Source organism: Cibotium barometz, chromosome 29 (assembly GCF_041138505.1).
Source record: "Cibotium barometz isolate CiBa-2024 chromosome 29, ASM4113850v1, whole genome shotgun sequence".
Taxonomy (NCBI): Eukaryota; Viridiplantae; Streptophyta; class Polypodiopsida; order Cyatheales; family Cibotiaceae; genus Cibotium; species Cibotium barometz.
Window position 1 is genome coordinate 15,566,441 of NC_141074.1, and position 27,693 is coordinate 15,594,133.

Sequence of the window (27,693 nt, forward strand, 5' to 3'; positions counted from 1 at the left end):
TCTCATCCATGATGAGAGCCGATTCCACTTCATCCTATGATGTGGACTCCTTGGAAGTCTTCTTGGCTTCCATTCTTGTTTCTTCAAGGATCAAGGATGAGGCAACCTGATGCCAAGGTCATGTTGGTTTTGTTGTCTACTAGAGCAAACACACATTGCTCTTAGACATTAGGCATGTTGTTGGCAAGTAAGATGAAGACTGCTTCCTCTTCATCAATGGTAAACCCTGCTCCATTGAGTTGATCTATTAAACTCCTTACATTGTTCACATGGTTACCCACTTGTCATCCATTTCTAGCATGTAGATATTCTTTCAAAGAAACATCCGTACTACTGCATTGACTTGGCCAATTATGGATCTAAGATGAGTCCATGCTTCATGAGAGATCTTAGAGGAGCTCACTTGATTAATCTGGTTTTCCTCTAACCCATAGATAATAAATGATAATGACTTTGAGTCGTTTCTCATCCACTTAGTGACACTGTCAAGATCCCTCAAAGGCTTTCTCTCTATGCCACTATGGCCCAGAGTTCTCGATCTACCAATACCATTTGCCTTTGATTCATTGCTCGTCCACTTAGTGATACTGTCAGGATGCCTGGAAGGATTTCTCTCTATGACATTGTCTATGGCCCAGAGTTCCCAATATACCAATCCCATTTGCATTTTTGATCCTCCATGTATGGTATTTTGAACCATCAAACCTCTCAGATTTCTCTAAGGAGTGTCCATAGTGATGACTTGATGAACTAGACATAGTTCAACACTATCTCAACTCACACATGTTGATAAAGTGAGATCCTTTATCCAGTAAAACAGGATCCTTGTACATTATATGATCTCTCACACAGAGGGGCCCAATAAGATAAACTCTATCCATATGCACACAAAGTGAAACTCACACACAACAGAGTCAGAATTGATCTTCCCCAAATAAATGCATTAGAGTACACATAAGTTCTGAGAATTTAAGGGATTGTGCAAGGTGGTAGTATTGGGGTAGTGTCTTTGATCTTTCAATTTTATGAGAATCTTTGGATTCTTTGAGTTGTGTCTTGGTTGGAGTGTGAATGAAACTAGGCATGATATACTCTCTTCACTCAGAAGTTGTAATGTGCTCTTTATAGACTGAGAGCATGTTACATGTTGTCACAAAGACATGCATACATATTTCCACTTAGGATGGTGAAACTAAGCCAAGGATGTGATGCTCACGCAATGTCAAATGATTTCAACCTTAGTCTTTATAAACCTTTAACCACTAAGGTAATTTTAAAAAATCTTTTCCTCCTAAAAATGAGGAGGAAAGTGATCAAGTGGTGGATGCCAATTTCTTCCTCAATCCAAGGAGAAATGCATGTTGTTTGGTGAAGTAGTTTGGCTGTTATCTCTGAGCTAGAGGGAACCCTTGAATATTTCATTGATTACCATCTAATTTGGGATTAATTAGTGGTCTAATTAACTCTTGGTTTCTATAGAAGAGCACAGCAGAGTTTATTTGCAGAAATACTTCAATATGTTCACATAAATGGCTTTTTGGTCAGATTTGTTTCTAAGCCAGTTCACCACACATAGTATTACAAAATCCTTGTGGAAGTTCATGGACTATGCTATAGTGCAAGGCTAATGAAAGCCACCAAAAACTGAGATTTTCTTCTCCTTGATACTCCCACCTGGTTAACTCGGGGGGCTCAATGTAAGTATACCACGTGAGCTAATTGAAGGGGTTTTTTAATTCAAAAATTAAAGGTTAATTTACATAAATACATTTATAGAAGTGGTTTTTAATCAATTTTGAAAAAAAACCCATAATTACATAAAGAAAAAGGAGTCATTTTATTCATGAAAAATGCACAAGGTAGGGGTTTTGTAAATACCCTTTGAAAGCACATGATACATAGGGTATCTTAGCAGCAGTGCACCTCCCGAGCTAGTTAATGGGTTGGAAGATGTCGATTTGTACAACTATAATGCAAATTAACTAGGGGTAATATTGCTAGGCTTGAGCGTTGTGAGTTGGGCTATTACTACCCTAACAAATCCAAGGTGATTTGGAATAAATTGACCTCAATTTTATCCTCAAAATAGACTCATTTTTTGCACTCATAGAGATTGATTTTTCTGCATTGTTTTTGCACTTAGTAAACAGATTACTTATACCTCCACTTTCGACATCTTTTTTTTGTTGCTTCTTGTAGTTTCACCACCTTTTAATGTAGTTGTATGAGCTAAATTAGATGAAGTCCTTCTTCTCTTTTCAATTCCTTGAGAAAATTCTTTAAGCTGCTCCACTTTTCACTCTTCTCACAAAGACTTGATCACACGCACAATAGCGTGACCCTAGTTTATAAATCGCCTCTCTCAAACTTAACAATGCCACTTTATTAAGCTATATAATGATGTATTTAGGATTTAAAAAAAAAATCACTCCTAAAATATGGTTGTACTCTTTGCTACTCGAGCATGCAAACTAATGACGCAACAAATGTAATGAAGTAACAAATGCAAATGATTAGCCTTTACTTTGCAACCAATGCAAGAAATACATGAAATGTTAAAACTCTCACCACTTTCCCACAAATGACAAGAGAAAAACAATGTAGAAAACCCACAACACAAAGATATGTCCTCTCAACACATGAAAGAGCACACTCCCATAGAAAGGATCTCTAATACCACGTTAAGAAATAGGAGATGAGAATGCAATTCTAATGATGGTTAATCACTTACATTATAAATCATAAAAAAACTCATCAATAAATATACACAATGCTAATGCGATATGTGAATTGATGCACTTAGCATATAAAGGACTAACACATAAGCACCATGAAGGGAAATGATAAACAATGAATACCAAAAGATCACCTTACTGCAAGAGAAGATATCCTTCTGTCGAGAAAAGATCCACCAAGTATATTGCCAACAAAGGCTCCTCCCATCATTCACAAAGAGTGTAGGGACCTGTTTATATAGGGTTTCTAGAGGGAAGCACTTAAGCTCCCTAGGATGTCTCCTCCTTTCCCTGATTGTCTCACCAGACTTACCATAAAGTGACTCCACCATCAAGGGTGCTACCTACAATGCCAAATTGGCTAATCATGATGATTGTAGACCTTATGACCTTAGGCCCTCTATCCCTAAGGTGCATATAACATTTATCCACTAATGACTAATGCTAATGGATTCGAGATCGCTAAATCCTCGACATACTTGAGTCATCATATGTGTATAAGATAAACCTTTTTCACCTACATAACACAAAATGCTTAAATATTAAATAAAGTTTTAATAGCATAAGGCTCTGTGATTTATGCATGCATTAAACTCTATGCTCTATGCATAAGGCTTATGGATAAATCCATATGCATAAAGCTCTATGCTTAAATTAAGGCTTATGCATAAAACTCAGTGCATAAGCCTTATGCATAAAGTTTGCATAAAGAACTATGCATAAACTGTATGCATAGAGCCTCATGCATAATCTATATGTTTTATACGTGCATTAAGCTCTGCGCATAAAGCCTTATGCATAGATATCTATACATAAACTTTATGCATAGAGCCTCTATGCCTTAAATCTTATGCATAAAGCCATATACATAAGAACTATGAATAAGGCTTGCATAAAGCTCTATGCATAAGCTCTACGCATAAAGCCATATACATAAGAACTATGCATAAGGCTTGCATAAAGCTCTATGCATAAGCTCTACGCATAAATCTTATGCATAAAGTTCTTTGCTTAGAGCCTTACGCATAAGGCTTATGCATAAACACTTATACATAAAGATTTATTGACTACGCTGATCCCTAAATCGTATGCATAAAGCCATATACATAAGAACTATGCATAAGGCTTGCATAAAGCTCTATGCATAAGCTCTACGCATAAATCGTTATGCATAAAGCTCTACGCATAAGCTCTACGCATAAATCGTTATGCATAAAGCTCTTTGCTTAGAGCCTTACGCATAAGGCTTATGCATAAACACTTATACATAAAGATTTATTGACTACGCTAATCCCTAAACCCGACACCCAAAGGGTGTAATAAACATGAGCTTGCATAAACGATTATATGAATAAGAGAGCTTACATCTTTATTGTCAAATGAGGGGACAACAATTCAAGACCTATAAAACATAACATTAAAACAAGTTATTAGTAACACATTTATAAGAAAAAAAGAGTATACAAGCTTTATGCACAAAGCATAATGCATGCTTTAATATTATGTATAGATCTTAAAGTTTATGTGTAAATATTATATATGCTTTAATCTTATGCATAGAGCTCTATGCATAAGACTACATGCATAGAGCTTGCATAAGCCTTATGGTTAAGGCTTATGCATAAGCCTATCTATAATCCCTATGTATAAGCCCTGTGCTAATGCATAAGCATATGCTTAAACCTTATGCATAAGCCTATACATAAGTCCTATGCTTATGGTGGTTAAGGATTATGCACATAAGCCGATGCTTAAGGCTTAAGGCTTATGCATAAGCATATGCTTCAGCCTTAAGCCCTATGCATAAGCCTATGCTTATGGTTAAGGCTTATGCATAAGCCTATGCTTAAGGCTTATGCGTAAGTCTATGCTTAAGGCTTATGCGTAAGCCTTAAGCCCTATGCACAAGGCTTATGAATAAGCCTATGATTAAGGCCTATGCATTAGCCTTAAGTCATATGCAGAAGGCCTAAGGCTTACACATAAGCCTATGCTTAAGGCTTTAGTCTTATACATAGGGCTTAACGCTTATGCATAAGCCTTGTACATAAGCCTTAAGCATAACCCTATACATAAGGTTATACATATGCTTATACATAAGCCTAATGTGTAGTTCAATGCATGCATGAAGTTTAAATATGTAACTAATCACTTTTTCTCATGTTATGTTTTGTAGGTCTTACATTGTTGTCCTCTCCTTTGGCTTGACATTGTCAAGGCAATCTCTATTATTCATATGCACCCTTATGTTTTTTTCACCCTTGGGTGTGGAGTTTAGGGTTTAGGCTTATGCATAGAGTGATGGGGCATTATTGTAGAGCATCTAGAATGCTGGTTAAGTCAAGTTAGGAGTGGTTATCCCTGTGAGTAGGTAGTTATGGTGGAGAGGAGGCCCTCAATCTTTTCATTATCACTCTCTTGTAAAATAGAAGTTTCCTTTGGATTTAATAGTGAGAAGCGTGTGGAAAGTTCTCATAAGCTATTCCAAAAGGGACACTTTCCACCCTGCTGTTCTAATAAGCAGTATTGTAGGTTTCAATAATGTTCTAATATCACGTTGTCTCTTTTTTTAACCTTTAATCATTATTTTGTTAGAGCATTCTTTTGTTGTTGCCTCTTTTGTTAGAGCATTCTTATATTGTTGCCTCTTTTGTTTTGTAGCTCTTGCACTAATCCTCTCTTTCAGCTTCACATAAGAGGGGTAAGCTCTCTTCTTCTTTTGATTTCTTACAACATCTTTTTCCGTTATTGCACTTGTGGGTGCTGGGTTTAGGTATAGCTCTATGCATAGGCTCTTGCAAGCTCTATTCATAAATCTTCTATGCATAAGTTTGTTGTAGTGATCTCATCTTTCTAAACCTAGCATACATCATATTTCATCAAGTACAACTACAAAGTAACATCTTTCTTTCATGTAAATAAGAAAAGATCCCTTCCTCTGTGGTGAGTTTTTGTACAAGATATTTTTTAAAACATAGAAAATAACCCATGGAGGCTTGTCATGGGCTTGAATTTGGGCAATTCTATGGAGCAAACACTTTTGTTGTAGCTTTGTAGATATCATGTGCTCAAATGCATTTGGGGTGTGAGGAATGCTAATGTGTTCAATAATGATCAGTTGCATGTTCCAGTCGTTAAGGTTTTCAAATATTCTTTTGTTGCTTATTTCCAACATTTATATCAAGCAAGAGGTTGGTCTTCCTGTGCCTAGATTATGATCGGGAGAAGAGCCCACTCACCACCATATTAGCAATTGCAGATTGCTTGTGGACAATATGCACCTTTGGATGACTTTCTCTTTCCAATTGATTGCCTTCGACTAGATGCTCAATTTGAATGGCTTCCTGAGGTGTTTCTTGGTTGGTACACAAGGCAATGTTTTCTAGCCACGGGAGGAGTTGGATGTTCATATACAACCTCGTGCCCAATTGTGGAGGAGGGATCTTTGGTTCATGAAGTTCTATGTTTGGATATGTTTTGGGAGGATGATTTTGTTCTTCCCTCTCCCCCTGTGGAACTAGTAGATTTCTCTAGTCCACCCACATCCCCTAAGGGCACTGAGTAGACCAACTTCTGGTTGTGGGTGAGATATAGCCGGCTTCAATTTGTTACCCCCACCTGGATGTTTTGTTTTGTAGACTTTTGGGTCTCTTTTTCCTATATTTATATTTATAGAGAGACCCTCTCATGTACATATTTCTTTTTTAAATTTACTTATCGTAGAACACAACCCACATGGGTAAGGCATGGCTCATGATGTTTGCCGCTTTAACCAAGCGTGCAACGCGCACGTCTGAACTGCGCTGTGCTCATACTTTCCTCCATCTGGGCGGCGCGATCTGCACTACTGTGCTCATACTTGGGCTTTCAATTTCTCAACCACGCGGGTCACTGTGGATCGTGCGCGTCGGGACTCGGGCCCTCGTGAAGACCCTGCGTTTGAAATCGTGCGCTATCGGGCCCTCCAACAAGCTGCTCGCATTATTGAAGCCATCCACAGTGACACATTCCAACGCGAGCTTCTTGTCCACCTACGTCTCTACGGCAGTCTGTATAAAACGCAAGGCGATCTCGCTCAATTAGATACCAAGCAAGGTGCTTGCGCCCACATACACACTTGCTGCTATGGCACGCTCAGCATACAGCTTGTTGAAGTCCCGCATCCTGTATAACGTCCTCTTCATAGCTGCACTAGTGTTAATGCACAATCATGAATTAGCAAAGGCACAGCAGCAATGCGGACCAGGGGCGAATGGCCAGTCCTGCGGCAACGGGAATTGCTGCAGCCAATATGGCTACTGCGGCAAAGACTCGGCTCACTGCGGAAGCGGATGCCAGAGTAAATACGGGAAATGCAGTGGATCCTGCTTCCCTGGTAATGAGCGTCTACTCTAGTCTACATATGCAGTCCATTTTTTTGCGGTCGATCTTGCATGGCAACAAGAGCAGCCGTGGTGTGTGCTGCTGCTAATTCGAATCGTACTAGGCCTTATAACGGCGGTTCTGATCTGCAGGCACAGCCATGGTGCTAACTCGCGGCGGCATTGAGAAGCCCATCGGAGAAGCCGCTATCGGTGACGAGGTGAGCGACTTCTCTCAAGCTCTCTATTTCTCTCAAGCCCTCTATTTGTAGTACACCACCTCACGGTCGTCCTCTCGCTACTATATTATTGTACGTTATGTATGTATATGAACAATATCATGGATATTATGTATGTAGATAAACAATATAATCTTGGTCGCACAAGCTGTTTGCAGGTGGCGGTGTGGATCCATGAGAATGGCGAGATCGAGTATGACGAGGTGTATGCGCATGGCCATGAGGATGCCTCCACCTTGTCGGAATTTGTGGTGCTCACTCTCAGCAGCCTGCAGAATGCAAACGTGACCAAGACACTCGAGCTCACCCCTGATCACTTCGTCGTCATTTTCGGAGGTTGGCACGTGTAGTAGTGTATTTTTGTTGGTTTCTGGAGCAGTGTGGGAATAGTAATGACAGTTACATTAAGGGAACCTGCCTCTCTCTCTCTCTACAGGAAATGTTGCTGCCACGCCGGAGTACAAAAAGGCGAAGGACGTGATCGTAGGCGACAAACTGATGGCAGTTGCCGCCGATGGCGCCCAGCTTCCACTCTCCAACTTTGTTGTGTCTGGTAAGTTACAATCTTTCTTTCTTCATCTACCCTCCCGATCACCAAGTACGTAGCTGAGTATTGCTTTTTGTGCAGCTATTAAACAAGAGATTTTGAAGGGATTGTACAACCCCTTCACGCTCCGCGGAACGATACTAGTCAATCACGTACTTGCATCTTGCCACAGCGACTGGTTTCTGGACTCGGCCTTTGATCGCCTCGGCCTCTCACGCTTCCTCCCTGCCACATATCAGGTTGCTGATCCTCTACTTTTCCGCTTTGCATGATGACTCGCTCCCACCCAGTCGTTGTGCATCGCATGTAAACCACACGTTTTTGTCATGGCCGCAAGAACGCACGTACACAAATCGTTCAAGAAAATGGATGTATAATAATATATCATCTATGACTCATGCACGTGCGTACACAAAAATAACAAGTGCGCCACATATTTTTTTTGGTGTCCTCACAACATTCCACCATTTCAAGACTCCAATTCACATCTGCCTCTGTTTTTGTATGCAGGCAGTGCTTGCACCTGTGAGAATGATGTACAAAGGGATGGGCAGAGATGCATATGCAAAGCTCTACAGACAATTGGACTCTCGCTTGGACATTGCGAGATCGGGAAGTGACTTCCAGGGATACATCAAGCTTCTCGGAATGACTTTGTCTCCTAGCTCCTACAAAAGTAGTCAAATCGCCTAGTGTACTAGCTAGGCTCACCACGAGGATCGTTCCGATGTACCTATAAATAAGAATATGAAAGCAATATGTGCACCTACTATGCACCTATTATGCTAGTCTGAAAGGGGGTCCTCACGTACGTATGCAAAGCTACCCAATCACAAATAACCAATGCTCATGTACCTGCACTCCTATGCGAGTACATGGATAATCATAAATAAGATCTAGTCTACCAACAACTAAGGTTTTCTATAAGAGTGTCCCTCTTTCTATTCTACTCTCTCTCTCTCTCTCTCTCACACACACACACACACACAAAGAGAGAGAGAGAGAGAAATGATGCAATTCTCCATGCTATGGTAATGCAACACCCCAAGATTAGTTATACAAGACTTTAATGCACCCGTTCACCCAAGACCACCAATATATATAAACTGTAGAAGATTGCAATAACAATTCATTGCATACAACAGGGCCTCGTCTCACGCTCATCACCACCATAATCATCCACATAATTCATAATTCACATGAAATTTCACATCATAGCATAAATTGCTCAAAAAACTCAAAGGTTACATAATTCAACGATATAGAAGAAATTGCCATGAATCCTTGATTGTGAAGACCTCCTCACACTATGAGGGATCTCGACTAGCCTCGAGCTTTCCTCGCTCTCACTCACACTTGTGCTCATATTCGACTTCCCTGAGAGGTCTGACAATAATTACAATCTTATGAATATGAATAATTCCATGTATAGATCAAAGTCTTGATCTCACACTATAACTAACTGTAGTCCTCTAATAACTGCAACTAAAGTACTCTAATCCCTAAACTACACTCGTCTCTACAATCTACCTCTGACAATAGTAGCATATTCAATAATGTCTTAACATTGTGCTTATGTCTCATAATAGAAAGGTCAACGTACTCAAATCATCCAAAAGACATCTCATGCACAAGTGAATGTGGGCAAAATATTTGTACATGACCAAAAAGGAGACACATGCACAAGTGAATGTGGGTAAAATATTTGTACACCACCAAAAAGGAGACACATTTGAAAATGCATGCTTTATATTCTTTGTATCCACGTCCTCTAAATATGTTAAAGCACCCTATATATGACCTCTTATCAACTAATTAATTTGTAATTTTATTGTAGGATCCATATACATTTCAATACACTTATTTTATTGTAGGATCCATATACATTTCAATACACTTATTTACATTAAATCTTACAAACTGTAATTTTGATTCTATTAACACAAATGTGTTCATGTTTATATATATATTATTTGTATATATTTATTTACAATAAACCTTATGAACTATTATTTTAATATATTTATTTACAATAAACCTTACGAACTATATTTATCACTTTCTTAACACAAATGAGACAAAGCATGAACACAAATGTGTCTATCTTTTGTCTCACATTTATACAAACAATTTTAGCAATTAAGAGAGAGAGAAAGATAGAGTGATAGAAATTATGCAATTTTTCATGATGCTATGATAATGCAACACCTCGAGATTAGTTGTTATACAAGAACTATAATGCACCCATTCACCCAAGACCACCAATACATGAAAATTGTAGAAGATTGCAATAATAATTCATTGCACCTTTGATCACCATAATCATCCACTACATAATTCAAATTTCACATCATAACATAAACTACTCAAAAAACTCAAAGGTTGCATGATTCAATGATATAGAAGAAATTGCCATGAATCTTTGATTGTGATGGTGTTCTAGAATTTGGAAACCACGCACTATGGTGGAGCTCGAACCTTGTGACAACCCTCAAACTTTGCTCACTCTCACTCGCACTTATGCTTGCATTCACTACAAGTGATGGGTGGGAGCATAATCGTGCACGATATCCACGTGAAGAGGAGAGAGAGTAATGAGAGGAGACCCGGGCAGGTGCACATGGTGTACATAATTTCATTACGCGATGTCTATAGCCGTGTGCGGCTATAGACTATAGGCATAGCTATACTTGCGTGTATAGCCACATTTATAGCCACAAGTATAGCCACATACTCTTTTCTTTCAAAAGTGTTATTCTCATTTAAATTGATTTTATGCATAGAAAGATGCATAAAGGATTTATTTTTATTTCAAAAGTGTTATTCTCATTAAAATTGATTTTATGCATAGATAGATGCATAAAAGATTTATTTTTATTTCAAAAGTGTTATTCTCATTAAAATTGATTTTATGCATAGAAAGATGCATAAAGGATTTATTTTCTTTCAAAAGTGTTATTTTTATTAAAATTGATTTTATGAATAGAAAATGCATAAAGGATTTATTTTTATTTCAAAAGTGTTATTCTCATTAAAATTGATTTTATGCATAGAAAGATGCATAAAGGATTTATTTTTCTTTCAAAAGTGTTATTTTCATTAAAATTAAAATTGATTTTATGCCTAGAAAGATGCATAAAGGATTTAATTTTATTTCAAAATTATTATTTTACTTAAAATTAAATTTATGCATAAATAAATGCATAAAAGGATTTTTATAAAAGTGTTATTCCCACTGAAGTTGATTTTTATGCATAAATAGATGCGTAAAGAATCTTTTTATGAAAAATTAAAAATCTCTTAAATTCTATGTTTAAGTTCTATGATTAGATGTAACGAGATGTGATGAGAATCAGATAAGTGTAATTAAATGGATGGATGAATGTGATGTGAATAGAGGTGATGAGATGTGAGGTGAATAGAGGTGATGAGATGTGAGGTGAATAGATGTGATGTGAATCAGATAAATGTGAATGGATGGATGGATGTGATGTGAATAGAAGTGATGAGATGTGATATGAATAGAGGTGATGAGATGTAAGGTGAATAGATTAGATGCGATGTGATGTGAATCAGATAGATGTGAATGGATGGATGGATGGATGTGAATAGAGGTGGTGAGATGTGAGGTGAATCAGATAAATGTGAATGGATGGATGGATGTGATGTGAATAGAGGTGATGAGATGTGAGGTGAATAGATGTAACAAGATGTGATGATTATCAGTTAAGTGTGAATAAATGGATGGGTGGTTGTGATGTGAATAGAGGTGATGAGATGTGAGGTAAGTAGCTGTGATGTGAATCAGATAGATGTGAATGAATGGATGACATATGATATCATGTGAATCAGGATGTAAATGAATGAAATGGGATATGAGTGGATGTATCACAAAGTCCTTTACACAAAGTCCTTTAAGATTTTCATGAACCTTTCGAGAAAAAACATCCATCAAACATGAACACCACCACAAAGCGCCACTTGATCAACCAAATGCACCATACTGAGATCTAATTGGCTAGTGACAATTATTCTAGGAAAGTTATCCTCAATCATACACACTACCTCAATAGCATTAAGACAAGCCATCTAAATGGATGTAGGATCTCTATCCCTTAGGGATATGTGCCTACAAACATAGCAATCATGTTTACTATTTACCACCAATACATAACTTGTGAGTGCACGAGAATACCAAATATGTAATATAACTTACCTAGTGAATTGAGAAGAAGATTCATACCTCACCAAGCCTCCCATTTTGTAAATAGCCTCTCTCATACAATGTCAAGATCATGAATGTATTTGTGTTGCTTCATCAATATCTATATCTAATGGAAGCTCAATTAAAGGTTCCATATCAATATCACTATTATTATCCAAGGAATCATTATCATGATTGATAGGTGACTCATCGTATTCTTTGGATTGATGTTCCTCATGCTCTTGATTGACGTCCTCCAAAATGTTTTATTCATCGTCATTTTTCAATGAGCTAATTTGAGGTAGTACTTACACCTCATCTAGAGATTATACCTCTACCTCTACCTCTTGATCTTGAAAGATATGTTTTGAATGAGAGGAAACTTGTATAGCATACCACCACTTTGAATCAATTCGATCGATGTGAAATACAACCTAATATCACAAAGCAAACGGATTACACTTTTATTATATTACATCAAGATTTATTGTTGGGATTAGTTGGATAACTAACCTCTTGATAGTGTTGAGGTAGTATGAAAGTATCTTTCTCATTATTCCAAAACTTTGTGGAATCAATTTGAAAGAACCCATTTGGATGGTTTTTCACCGTTGCTTGAGCACCTCTATATATAACCTTGAACCATTTAACATCAAAGATAAATAGACTAAATTCTCTAAACCCAACCTTAAGAATATCTTGAATAGTTCCACAATACTCAAGAGTGTCCTTTATGACATTGATATCATGTCTACTAGCTTGACTATCTTGCTCAAAATCTACCATCACACCACAATCAAATGTGTTTATTTTAGAATCCACATGCTCCGTGTGCAAATGCCTTCCCTCTAACCATATTGCATTATATAGTTTATACTAATTTTAAACAAAAGCATGACATTTAGTATAGTGCATTAAACAAGGTATATAGCAATCGAAGCATGAGATAAAGATGAAGAATGTACTTACTTGAGGGTCACATCCTCTTGCATATTCATGCTATTCTCTTGTGATCATCTTTCCATTTTGCGATGCCATTGATATTGCCATACAAAACCATTCTATATTAATCACATTTACTAAAGATTCCAAACCAATCAAGAATGGAATTTTCTCTTCTGAAATCTCTTCTATCATCCTTTAGTCTATTGATTGCATTCGTATATCTCCCAATTCAATTCTCCATAATAGGACTATTGATTGCATCCTTGTATCTCCCAATTCAATTCTGAAATCTCTTCGCTCATCCTTTAGTCTATTGATTGCATCCTCGTATCTCCCAATTCAATTCTCCATAATAGGACTATTTAGAATGTAGAATGTATTCACCTTTTGGCATAATTCTTCATCCAATTTTTGTTGCCTTCCTTTTTCTTGTGGCACATTAGTGATTAGCTGTCATCCTCCTCATTGTTGCACAATTGTGGCATGGAAGGATCTATGCGAGAGAGATGTTTTGATATATACGCAAGAGACTCTTTCATCAACCAGTCCTCTTTCATACTTAATTCTAGCCTTTCTCTTTGTATCACAAAGTCCTTTAAGGTTTTTATGAACCTTTCAAGGAAAAACATCCATCAAACATGAACACCACAAAGCACCACTTTATCAACCAAATGCACCATAAGGTGTAATTGGCTAGTGAGAATTGTTGTAGGAAAGTTGTCCTCAATCATACACACTGCCTCAATAGCATATTGAGACAAGCCCTCTCAATGGATGTAGGATCTATCGCCTTTAAGGATATATACCTACATACATAGCAATCATGTTTACTATTTACCAATACCTAACTTGTGAGTGCATGAGAATACCAAATATGTAATATAACTTAGCTAGTGCATTGAGGAGAAGATTCATACCTCACCAAGCTTTCCATTTTGTAAATAGCATCTCTCACCTTGTTATCTCCACAACCAACTATAGCAATGATAAGAATAAACTATGCATAGAAAGAACTGGAAGTTAGTATATGAGCCTACAAATTATGTACCATAAAGAGAAAATGAATAGGTGAATATTTATACACTTGTAATATCTAGTGCTAATCCTGTTTCTTAAGGCCATATAATTATACCTCTCCTTTCTTTTTGGTCTTTTTGAAGGCACCCTTCAATGAATACATTACTTCCATTGCTGCAATCACACTTTTCACCTTATTGTGCTCCTTCTTGGTTAATACCCATGGTGGTTCCTTTGTTAAGACCATGTTACCACTCTAACTGTCAATTTGCCATGCACTTTGAAGGCGTCCAATGTCTTGTAATCCCTTGAACCCTTTGTATCGATTTTACCAATTAAAACGTTCCCAAATATTTTACCAATTAAATGGTCCCAAATATTTATTGCCAAATTCTTGAAGATATGCATAGGATCTAAGAGATGATTGATCTTCATGTCACACCAATATTGAAGTCGAAATAAGATTGAGTGTCTAGACATCCCATCGGGTGGTGGATTGGGTGTGGTTGTCCATGCCTCAAACCAATCTCTACCTCTCATCATCAAGTGTTGAGACATCATGTCCCACATACTTGGGATGTGAAGGAGGGAGAAATCGATGATGTTTGTCATACACCACCTTCGTAAGTGTAGAGGGTCTTTTCGAAACAAGTGATGGTCCACAAATCGGACATGCACAATGTTCAGAGATTGCCAAATCTATTTTAAAATTGAGATGATTGATAGGTAGAGATTACCAAATCTATTTTAAAATTGAGATGATTGATAGGTAGAGATATAAACTTAAAATTTAAAGCTTAAAGTTATCCGAATCAAATATGTAACTAAACACAAGGAGAACCCAATTAGTCATGCATCGTCCAAAGAAAAACTCCTTTCACCTCTTCCTCATGCCTATTTGTTGGCCTTAAAACATCATGCACTTTCATACCTTACCATAGTGTCTCAAGCTCCTCAATCAAAGGCTCAATGTACACATCCATGTTCTCGCCACCTTGTACTTGCATGCTGGTACAAGGAGAGCAAGCATGATATAACGTTTCTTGATTGCCACCCATGGAGGGAGGTTGTAATTCACCAATAGAATAGGCCAAGTAGATCATGATGTGGACTTGAAGCCAAATGGGCTTACTGATGAAAAATAGATCAAGAGAGAGGGACCACACATAGAAGAGTAAGCCCTAATGTATATTACAAATCCTAACCATAGAGTGAAGCCATCTCCCTTCTCACACAATGCATAAAAGCCATGATCCATAATCTACAACACACTACTTATATTGTGTCCACACACAGCTAACCCTAGCTAATGTCCACACACAACTATGACCAGTTGGATGCGGTCATTTATGTCTCACACATATTACTACCTAACATGCCAGCACATAGTGCAACTGGCATAAGCTGACATCGAGCTTCAATCTCAACAGCCCCTCTCAAGCTCATGATGTACAGCCATAGATGAAGATGTAGATGAGATTGGGCTATCAAAGCTTTCATCAACACTTCACTTTTCTCTCTAAGAAAGTAAATCCAAGTCATTCTGCTGAAATCATCAACAATGAATGTCACATATTACAAGGTGCCTTTAATGGATGGATTTTGTGAAGGACCCCATACATGAACTATCTCAAGTGGCCTGCTACTCATGTTGCCTTCTTTAGGAAATGGCAACTTTGCTTGCTTTCCAAACTGGCAAGCATCACAAACACACATATTCCCATCATACTTGAATCTAGGCAGCCCACTAACAATGCCTCTTGCCTGCATGTTCTTTAACCTTTGTATGTGAAAAGATGTAGGGGAGAAAAGAGCTTGAGCTCTTGCAAGCACACACACACTCACAAAACCCTAAAAGAGAACAGACAAGGTGAGAGGCTGAAAATCTTCTTCTTCATCACACAACACTCAACACACCATATACAAAGATAAGAGTACACACCATATGAAAAGGTACTCAACCAAATACATTAGTAGGGTTCTCTATAGTGTGAACCCAAGTAAATGAGCTGGTGCTATAACTATGCCAGTCTCAAGAATGGATGTCACACAGCCTGTCATCCCACTGGCCGCATATCATCCATGATCTCACCAACCATGCCAGTGGTGTAAGTGTGGGGCCTATCCCCCAGGCGGGTCATCAGTGTCCACCTCCTCACTAGATGAGCTCGATATCTCAACACTCCCCCTGGAGCTCAACTACATCTCATGTACACCAAGCAAAGCCCTGAATCTGCGGAACTTCTTTGTACCCAATGCTTTGGTGGTGAAGATGTCAGGGACGTGATCCTGTGTGGTGACATAAATAAGGTCAACATCTCTTGCCAAAACCTTCTCTCTAATAAAATGGTAGTGGACCTCTATATGCTTTGTGCGAGCATGAAAAATTGGGTTCTTGGCCAGTTGTATACTGCTAATGTTGTCACAAAAAATGACAACTTGTCTATCCACTGATAGACCCAAATCTGCAAGTAGATTTCTCAACTAAGCTACCTCACATGTTGCCATAGTAGCAGCACCTCTATACTCGGCCTCTGTAGTACTGGATACAGCAACCGTAGGCTGCTTCTTGTTGCTCTGAGTCACAGCAGCACTCCCGAAAGAAAACATGTAGCCACTAGTAGATCTTCTATCTGAGATATTTCCAACCCAATCAGCATCTGTGTACCCACATGTACACATATCTCTGTCCCAATTTCATAAAAATAGTCCACAATGCAAAGAGGAACCTACATAAACTGACTCACCAACCCAACAGCATAGCTCAAATCTGGCCTGATGATCGTCATGTAGATCAAGCTTCCTACTATGCGCCTATACATAGTAGGATCCTCCAAAATCTCTCCTAAATCTACAGTGAACTTGCCATTCTGATCCAATGGCACTGAGATAGGATTACAGCCTATCATACCATACTTGGACAACATATACAAGCCAAATTGTCTCTATAGTAATCCAATACCATGTGGTGACCTAATCACCTCAATGCCCAAGAAATGTCTGAGCTCCCCCAGATCCTTCATCTCAAACTTTTGTCTAAGGAAGACCTTTACATCAAAGATCTCTGTATCATGGTCCCCTATAATGATCAGGTCATCTACATAGATGACAACAAGCACAACCCCTCCATCACTGTCTCACATACAGCGAGAAATCTGCATTGGCTACATGAAAGCCAATAGTGACAAGATATTTAAAAATCTTATCAGACCATGCTCTTGGTGCTTGTTTTAAGCCATACAAGGCTTTCTTCAACCTACAAACAAGCTCGAGGTGACTCACATCCTTATAACCGGGTGGCTGCAACATATACACCTCTTTTTGAAAATTGCCACCATGCAAGAATGCATTCTTTACATCCATCTGATGTAAAGACTATTGCCATGCAAGAATGCATTCTTTACATTCATCTGATGTAAAGAATATTGCCATGCAAGAATGCATTCTTTACATCCACCTGATGTAAAGACCATTGCTTTGACGTAGCCACTGCTCTATCACAACTCTCACTATTGCCATCTTGGTAACTGGGCTGAAAGTTTTCTCATAATCAATGCCATATGTCTGCGTATATCCTTTGGCTACCAATCTAACCTTGTACCTGTTTATGCTTCCATCACTGTTATGTTTTACTTTGTACACCCACTTGCATACAATGTCTTTCTTACCTTTTCAGGCAATTACACTACATCATAAGTCTCATTTCCATATAGTGCATCCATCTCCTCATCCATAGCTTTCTCCCAACACACATTTCCAATAGCCTCATCAATGCATGTGGGCTCTACAACGTGTACAACTTTTGCTACCATGTATGCATAGTGATGTGCCACATAACCATCATAGGTAAACCTTTGCACAGGATTCTTCACTCTCCCAGATCACAGCTTTGCATTCATGGCTTCCATAGCCTTCTTTACACCAGGTGTTCTCATAGCTGGTATCCCAAGATCCTCATCAAGGCGCATCTTTGAGCCACTAGACTCTCCATCAACATGAGAATGCCCTGCAGAAATGTCAAGCATACTAAGGGACTCAACCACTTTCTCTTTGCCTTTATGTGATGTACTAATCACATTTGTAGGATTGGTATTATGATGCAGCCTGCCACTCCATGGTCTATCAAACAACTGAACCACTAGATGATGGTGTCGGCTTCAAATGGATTAAAAGATCTTGTGGGTGTCCTTTTTGGGGCTAAGGGATGACTATTTGACGGCCCTAGCTCATTGTCCATAGACAATGAGCTAGTTGTTGTGGAAAGGGTATCAGATTGGGATTCAAAAAAGGTTTCAGTAATATGTGCCAAGTTTCCTACCGATTAGGTCCCACTTTCTTGCGTAGGTACTCTAGAAGGTGTCCTAGACCCTATGGCAGTGTCTATATGATGTCCCGACCGCAAGTGCATAAGGTCAAATTTTAAGATTTTTTTTTGGGAAAAAAATCCAAAAATTTTCAAGTTGGTTCAAACTTTGCCAGAACTCATTTTGAACCCCCTCGAGCACATTAGGCTAAAAAAATAGCGTATTTTTAGGATCAAAAATCGCCTAAAATTTACCAATTTCCCATACTGAACTCACTATGGAAAAATGGTTCCGGGACCAAAATTTCGACAATGGGTGTTTTCTAACTCCTCTCGAAAAGTTAGAAAACCTCCCAATTTTTTGCCGACAAAAAATGTTTTTTTTGGCACCCCTTCATCTGGTGCGGTGGCAGTCTTTATGGTGCGGTGTGTGGGTCTCTCCGCGCGGTGCGCTGTTCACGCACAGTCACCTTCTTTTATTATTATTATTTTTTTCTTTTTTGAAGTGCGTGTGCAGTGAACTCAATGCGTGTGCAGCTGTGAGATTTACAACGAATTCAATGCGTGTGCAGGGAACTCAATGCGTGTGCAGCTATGAGATTTGCAGCGAGTTCGAAATGTTCAATCTTTATGTGTGTATATAGATTTCAGTTTTCCTACAGGTGCAGGTTTAACAGAGAACTAAAATGCACAAAATTAAAGATGCAAAAAACTAAACTAAGCTAAGAACAGAAAATAAAACAAACATGCAGAAAATTGAAACTATAAAAATTAACGTCAGACAACAAAAATTGTCCTCAAACAGAATGACAGAAATGCAAATCAAGCCTCTCTCTTTCACACACAAATTGAAATTGGTAGGTTTAGCACCTACCTCCAATCCTTCCCGTGTGTTGAATCCTTGTCCTGACGTCAAGGGAGAGGCGTAGCTAGCCAATTGCACTCAAATTGCAAGACAATAAAGAGAATTTAACAATAGATTAGTCTTAAATAAGTACCAAAGTTAGTCCCAAAGCCTGCTCTCCTATCCAATGGTTTGGTAACTGATTGGAGCTTAACAAGGAGTGGTAGTGTTGTGTGTATGGTGTTCAACTAATGTAGGCACTCGTTTCCCGGTAGCGGCACCATTGAAGAGCGGATCTCTCTACCATGCAATATAGTGCTCATAGAGTACTACCGATCAACAAATGTGTTGAGAAACACAATGTCAATCCGAGGACTCGACCCGATTAGTGTATGAAGGCTTATCCCTTGCGGCGGGAGAGCTCACATACACGAACCACCACTTGATGATTCAACCATTCAACACCTCAACAATCAATCTCTCAATCCCTTTAACCCACTACACTAATCAAGAGAACAAGCAATGCATGGCAATCTCTTAATCCCATTCAAACATTGATTAAATCTTAGCTTTTCCTAATGCCAGCAAACCCATAAGCATGCATCTACTAACCCACAAGCTTAAGCAAGCATAGAATGTAACATTCACAAACTCACAAGCTCATAGAGAGAGTCTATCCATGAATAACTCATTGCCAATGAAGTGGGCAAGGGCTTGCATCAATGGAGACTACACACACACACACACACACACACACACACACACTACAAGCATGCATACACAAGAGAAAGAAAGAAGCATTCAACTAATCATAGATTAATCTACTTCAACGATGCTAAAATAGATTAAGAGAAAGAAGTGGAGCTATACTCATTGGAGCTTGATGCTCATTAGAGTACAATAGAGAGAGTTAGAGAGTTGCCATAGCTTGAGAGCTCAAGAGCTTCACTCAATAGCTTATGAGAATGGCCAAAAACGTACTCTTTCTTTAGCTAACATCTCTTTTATAGAGATGTTACTAACCCTAGGTCTCTTTCACACATGGGCGGATAACCCCATAAGTGAGCCTTGCATAATACACTTAGAACTCTCATTTAGAACCCACATTGGCCTAAAACGATTTACATTGCACTTCGGCACAAAAATATGGAAAAATTATGTGCGTCTTTATGTTCCCATGGCTACAATCTCACTCTCTCGCATTAATTGCTTCGGGCCTCCTTCTATAATCCGTGTTCCCGTGAGTGTTCCCGTGGAACAAGATCTATGCATAGATTAAGCTCTATGCATAGAACTCTATGCATGCATTAAGCCTATGCATAGAGCTTTATGCATGCATGCATATAACTTAATCTATGCATGAATTAAGCTCTATGCATGCATGCTTAATGCATAGTATCGGGGTACGGTTTAGTATAGGCTAGCATGGCTTGTATAGTGCTTTATGCATAAGTCCTCATGCATAGCTGTATGCATACGGCCTCATGCATGCTTTATGCATAATCTTTGTGCATAATTATAGAGCTTAATTCATAGATTAAGTGCTCTATGCATGCATTCATAATGCATAAAGATCTATGCATAGATTAAGCTCTATGCATAGAACTCTATGCAGGCATTAAGCCTATGCATAGAGCTTTATGCATACATAGAGCTTTATGCATAGAGATTTATGCATACATATAGCTTAATCTATGCATGAATTAAGCTCTATGCATGCATGCTTAATGCATAGTACTGGGGTACGGTTTAGTATAGGCTAGCATGGCTTGTATAGTGCTTTATGCATAAGCCTCATGCATAGCTTTATGCATAAGTCCTCATGCATAGCTTTATGCATACGGCCTCATGCATGCTTTATGCATAATCTTTGTGTATAAGCCTTATGCATAATGCTTTATGCATAAGGCCTCATGCATTCTTTATGTATAAGCTTTAGCATAGCTTGCATAAGGCTTGCATAGCGGCATAGTTTGCATAAGGCTTGCATAGCGGCATAGCTTGCATACGCTTTTGTATGTATGCATTGCTAATCCTTTCCTCACCCTTTTGTTGGTTTTGTAGGTCCTCATATCCTCTCTTTTAACATCACAAAAAAGAGGTAAGTGCTTTTCAATCTTTTCTCTATTATTATTGAACCCTTGGGTGCTCGGCATTTATTTTTTAGGTTTGCACATAAGCTTTATGCATAATGCGTTATGCATGCTTTATGCATAAGACCTCATGCATAAGGCCTCATGCTGCATAGCTTTATGCATAAGGTCTCATGGATAGCTTTCTGCATAGGCTTTATGCAGTAGGCCTCATGCATAGTTTTATGCTTAAGGCCTCATGCCTAAGGCCTTATGCATAGTGCTTTATGCATAAGCCTTATGCATAAGCTTTATGCATAAGGCCTCATGCATAAAGCATTATGCTTAAATATTTAAAATGCATAAGGCCTCATGCATAGAGCATTATGGTTAAAGCTTTATGCCGCATAGGGCCTCATGCATGCTTTATGCATAAGCTTGCATAAGGCTTGCATAACGGCGTAGTTTTCATCAGGCTTGCATAGCGGACATAAGCTTTAGCATAGCTTGCATAAGATTTTGTATCTATGCTTAGAGCTCTATGCATGCATTAAGCTCTACGCATAGAGCTTAATCTTTTCGATTTTGTATGTATGCATTAGGTTCTTAGGGATTTTGTATGTATGCATTACTAATCCTTTCCTCACGCTTTTGTTGGTTTTGTAGGTCTTCTAATCTTCTTTTTCAACATCACCAAAAAGAGGTAAGTGCTTTCCTCTCTTTCCTATCTTTTTGTCCTCTCTTTCCTCTATTTTTATCTACCAAAAAGAGGGGTTTTCTTTTGTAGGTCCGCTATGCACAGAGCTTAATCTATGAATAGAGCTCTAATCATAGAGCTTAATCTATGCATTAAGCTCTATTCATAGAGCTTAATGCATCGATTAAGCTCTATGCATGCATTCATTAAGCTCAATGCATGCATTCATAATGCATAAAGATCTATGCATTCATAATGCATAAAGATCTATGCATAGATTAAGCTCTATGCATAGACCTCTATGCATGCAAGATTAGCAACTAATTGACGAAGCCATACCATTTCACGAGCTGCTAAAGATGCAGCTATATACTCAGATTCGGTTGTAGAGAATGCAACACAACGATGTTTCTTGCTAGCCCAAGAAATTAAACAACCATTAACAAAGAAACAATTTCCACTTGTAGATCGCATAAACGAGTGAGAACTTGCCCAATCATAATTTGAATAACCAAGAAGACAAAGAATCCGAGGGAGAGGATTCTTGTTGGCGATAATAGATGAGTCCAAAGTAGTAAGAAGATACTGCCATATATCATGAGAAGTAGGAAGATTGAATACATCGAGCATAAGAGAGTCATGAAGAGCATATAAGATATACCGACGAGTAGCTTTATCACACGGACGGATCCAAGTCAAGTAATCAGTTTGCCATTGCTCCAAAATAGGACCAGCAGTAATAAGAGCATTATCTTGTTTTGCATCATCAACAAGTTGGACGGACAGACAAGATTGCCCAAACAATATCAAAAAGATCGTCATCTTCAAGTATCAACACCATCTTGACCTTCCATCTAGGAAATCCTTAGCCTTCAAACAGGGAAACAAATCGTTGAGACCAGATGAAAACCATTAACAAGAATAGAAGCTACCATCTCGGATTGTGAGAATATGTATAGAACGAGATCACAGAATTTGCAGACCATGAAACTAGAACATAAACAAGGATGACCCTAAAAGTTATATGAGATATGTTCACAAAAAGCAAGTGGCAATGAACTTGTCAAATATAGAACCCGATTTACGTGTTACAAAAAGCATGTGGCCATGAAAAGTAGTACCCAAAATAGACAAAATGTGATATGCAATAAGAGAGTAACTCCAAAAAATAGTTGGAGCATTGCTATTTTCAGATGTAGACGAGCCCAAAATTTGCTATTTTTGGATTAAAACATGAAAAGCATGTAGCACACAAAAAAGGAACAAAAGTCTATTGCACAAAAAACAGCATAACTTTCAACGTCCCCCCGGGACTCTGATGAAGCCGAGCAAACACTCAGAATTTACAGTACACGAGCTGTATGTTGCTTGTTTTCTTGTTTCAAGTGTTGTTTGTCTGAAATGGTATAACTTTTGATAGGAATATCATATTAACAAACCAATTGACTCTACAGAAAACTTGCGATGCTATGCAAACAGCAAAAACTTGTTAGGATAAGATAGGGTGGTCCAAATCTACCATCCAAGGACCTGCATAAACTTTGTAACAGTGATTAATCACTGGAATTCTACAAAACATAATAAGAGATTGATGAAACATAGAACATGCACATGAATGGAATTAACACAATTGATACTTCCTTTCTCTTCTCTTCATCACAACAGCAAGATTGATGATGCTCTGATACCATGTTGGAAATACACAAACACAAAGAGATAGGGACAAAGTGACTCAGAGAGAGAGGAGGAAGAGAAGGAGCTATCCCATAGTCCTCCGCATCCATGCCTGACATGTTAGGGAGCTATCCCATAGTCCTCCGCATCCATGCTTCCCACCACCTTCCCTACCCCACTGGCTTTTACTTTCCCTACTCTTGGCCCTTTAGCTCCTCCTAGTTCTTAGTGCACTCCTATCCCATCCATGGTGCCATCTCCCCAGCATGCGGCATGCTCATGATTCCACTCAGGTGGTGATAGTTCTAGGGCTTCTTAGAGCTATCAGTGAGATCAAGTAGTGGGGGAGGTGGGTGCAGCAGATGCTTTAGGGGAGGTGCATGGTCACCTTTGCCTATATAGCATGCAACAAGTCCGGGGAGGGTGGGATGATTTAATATTACCTAAATAAGCAGGGAATGCCTTATATGGATGACACGGGATGGAGAGATTATTATACCTTTTGTTATTTAGTCAACCAAACCTATAAGATGCCTTCAAATCATGGGTTAAATAGAAAGATAATACTTCATGTATGTAGTGTAGTGCATGCATGAGCGATTTCCAAACCCACCACCACACACACACATATTTTTTCGATGTGAGGGTGAGGAATTACATTATTAAGATCCTCAATAATAGGAGGTCTCGAGCAAGGAGGTATGTAAAAGAGGGAAAAACAAGCTCCTGCCAATTGCACCATTAAGGACTGGAAGAAGTTAAAGAAGAAAGGAAGGAAGAGTACTCAACACCCTCAACAAAAGGAGGTGCATGCGAGTCAAGTGTTGAACTGTTGTGCAATGAAGTATGGATCCAGAGGAGAAGCAAGCTAGCTCGCACAATTTTTAAGTTTTCTCCTTGCCATTTTTTACTAACTTTACTTCATGTGTCATCGTTACCATTTTTTACTAACTCTGCCATTTTTTACTAACTTTACTTCATGTGTCATCCTTACCCTTTTCATATCTCATGTATGTTGAAATGGCATGTAGGAAAGAGTAACAGGTCACCCCCCAACGTCTATGAAGAATAGGTACCACAAACACCACAACGAAGGGCACACTTGGGAGTGGCTCCAAACGCCAAGGATTGATCACCAAAATAGATATCCAACGAGCTCAATAGGGCAACTTGTGAGACTCTAAACTTGATTTAATAGATATCCAACGAGCTCAACAGGGCAACTTGTGAGACTCTAAACTTGATTTATAATTATTTTACTTGTGGCTAACATGTTTGCATTGTATTTTCTTTTAACACAGCTAGAAGATGAGAATGTTGAAAGTGATGGTCTGATGATGAAGGTGGTGTTTCACGTGGTGAAGATGCAGGGGAAGATAAAGATGAAGATGCACAAACGAACAAAATGAATTAATTTAATTAGTGCCTTTGTATTTATTCATTTTTGGGACATAAACACTTTTAGTATTTTGCAACTTTGTATATAATTTGAAAGTAATAAAAACCATGACATTGTTGTTTTATGATTTTTTTTTTTGTGTTTTAAGTGTTTGTCTTAAAAAAAGTTTAAATAATGTTTTTTGGGGCAAACTGTATGTGGCTATAGCCGCGCATGGCTATATGCATAAAGCCTTATGCATAAAGCTCTATGTAGAAGCTCTAAAAAAATGCATATAAAAATTAAAACCCCAGCACCCAAGGGTGCAATAAATATAAATGAGAAGAATAAGAGCATTGGAGTTTACCTCAAGAGATGACGCTCGGGGTACTTTGTTAAGAAATAGGATATGAGAATGTAGTGGTAATGATGATTAATCACTTAGATTATGAAGCATAAACAAACTCATCAATACACATACACAATGCTAATGTGATATGTGAATAGATGCACTTAGCATATGAAGGACCAACACATAAACACCATGAAGGGAAATGATAAACAATGAATACCACAAGATTATCTTAATGCAAAAGAAGCTAGCCTTATGCCCGCAAAGGATTCACAAAGTATATTGCCAACAAATGGTTACTTACACTAAGAAATTACAAAGGCTCCTCTCATCACTCACAATGAATGTAGGGACCTTTTTGTATAGGGTTTCTAGAGGGAAGTGCATAATCCATGCCTACACTAGTTAATCGTGGTAATTGGAGACCTTATGACCTTAGAACTTGTATCCCTAATGTGCGCATAACATTTATTCACTAAGGACTAATACTTATGGATGCTAGATCACTAATATCCCAACACCCTCTTTTGATCAAGCATCCATACCATGTAGGGTGTGCTTGGATTAGATCTACCACTAAGATAAAGATTCACTAACACATCACCTATGATAAAATGAATGCCACACAGACTCTATAAGTATCATAAGCTTTAGAAAAGTGTATTAGTGGTGGCCACATTGGCCTCATGATGACTACTCTAGGTTTCTTATCTTGTTTCTTCTTGTTCTCCTCATCCCACTTCTTTTTGAAACACACTTTGGCTTCATGTCTTTTGTTCTTGTAGTAATAGCAAGTCTTGAGGAACTTCTTCTTCGTCTTCTCATCCATGATGAGAGCCGATTCCACTTCATTCTATGATGTGGACTCCTTGGAAGTCTTCTTGGCTTCCATTCTTGTTTCTTCAAGAATCAATTAGGATGAGGCAACCTGATTCCAGGGTCATGTTGGTTTTGTTGGCTACTAGAGAAAATACACATTGCTCTTAGACATTAGGCATGTTGTTGGCAAGTAAGATGAAGACTGCTTCCTGTTCATCAATGGTTACCCCTACTCCATTGAGTTGATCTATTAAACTCCTTACATTGTTCACATGGTTACCCACTATCTCCTTGTCATCCATTTCAAGCATGTAAATATTCTTTCAAAAGAAACATCCGTGCCACTGCATTAACTTGGCCAATTATGGATCTAAGATGAGTCCATGCTTCATGAGAGATCTTAGAGGAGCTCACTTGATGAATGTGGTTTTCCTCTAACCCATAGATAATAAATGATAATGACTTTGAGTTGTCCACTTAGTGACACTGTCAAGATCCCTCAAAGGCTTTCTATCTATGCCATTGACTATGGCCCAGAGTTCCCGATCTACCAATACCATTTGCCTTTGATTCATTGCTCGTCTACTTAGTGATACTGTCAGGATCCCTGGAAGGAATTCTCTCTATGACATTGTCTATGGCCCAGAGTTCCCAATGTACCAATCCCATTTGCATTTTTGATACTCCATGTATGGTATTTTGAACCATCAAACCTCTCAGATTTCTCTAAGGAGTGTCCATAGTGATGACTTAATGAACTAGACATAGTGCAACACTATCTCAATTCACACATGTTGATAAGTGAGATCCTTTATCTAGTTAACAGGATCCTAGTACAATTATATGATCTCTCACACAGAGGGGCACAACAAGATAAACTCTATCCAAATGCACACAAACTGAAACTCACACACAACAGAGTCAGAATTGGCCTTCCCCAATTAAATGCATTAGAGTACACATAAGTTTTGAGAATTTAAGGGATTGTGCGAGGTGGTAGTATTGGGGTACTGTCTTTCCTTTTTTAATTTTATGAGAATCTTTGGATTCTTTGAGTTGTGTCTTGGTTGGAGTGTGAATGAACCTAGGAATGATATACTCTCTTCACTCAAAAGTTGTAATGTGCTCTTTATAGACTGAGAGCATGTTACATGTTGTCACAAAGACATGCATACATATTTCCACTTAGGATGGTGAAACTAAGCCAAGGATCTGATGCTCACATGATGTCTTAAATTATTTAAACCTTAGTCTTTATAAACCTTTAACCACTAAGGTAATTTGAAAAATCTTTTCCTCCTAAAAATGAGGAGGAAAGTGATCAGGTGGTGGATGCCAAATTCTTCCTCAATCGAAGGAGAAATACACGTTGTTTTGCTGAAGTAGTTTGGTTGTCATCTCTGAGCTAGAGGGAACCCTTGAATATTTCATCGATTACCATCTAATTTGGGATTAATTAGTGGTCTAATTAACTCTTGGTTTCTATAGAAGAGCATAGCAGAGTCT

General features: G+C 38.4%; 1 protein-coding gene across 1 annotated transcript; it reads left to right on the plus strand.

Moving 5' to 3' along the window:
• Positions 1–5,985: 5,985 nt before the first annotated feature.
• On the plus strand, positions 5,986–8,809 carry LOC147621900 (uncharacterized). The gene is made up of 6 exons (XM_086822916.1): positions 5,986–7,110; positions 7,250–7,317; positions 7,494–7,671; positions 7,772–7,888; positions 7,964–8,121; positions 8,393–8,809. The coding sequence occupies exons 1-6, from the start codon at positions 6,861–6,863 to the stop codon at positions 8,573–8,575; spliced, it is 954 nt and encodes a 317-aa protein (XP_086679042.1). The 5' UTR covers positions 5,986–6,860; the 3' UTR covers positions 8,576–8,809.
• Positions 8,810–27,693: the final 18,884 nt, after the last annotated feature.

Coding starts and splice junctions, on each gene's coding strand:
- LOC147621900 (XM_086822916.1), top strand. CDS start 6,861: ATGGCACGCTCAGCATACAGCTTGTTGAAGTCCCGCATCCTGTATAAC. Junction 7,318..7,493: donor AAGCCGCTATCGGTGACGAG/GTGAGCGACTTC, acceptor AGCTGTTTGCAG/GTGGCGGTGTGGATCCATGA. Junction 8,122..8,392: donor TCCTCCCTGCCACATATCAG/GTTGCTGATCCT, acceptor TTTTGTATGCAG/GCAGTGCTTGCACCTGTGAG.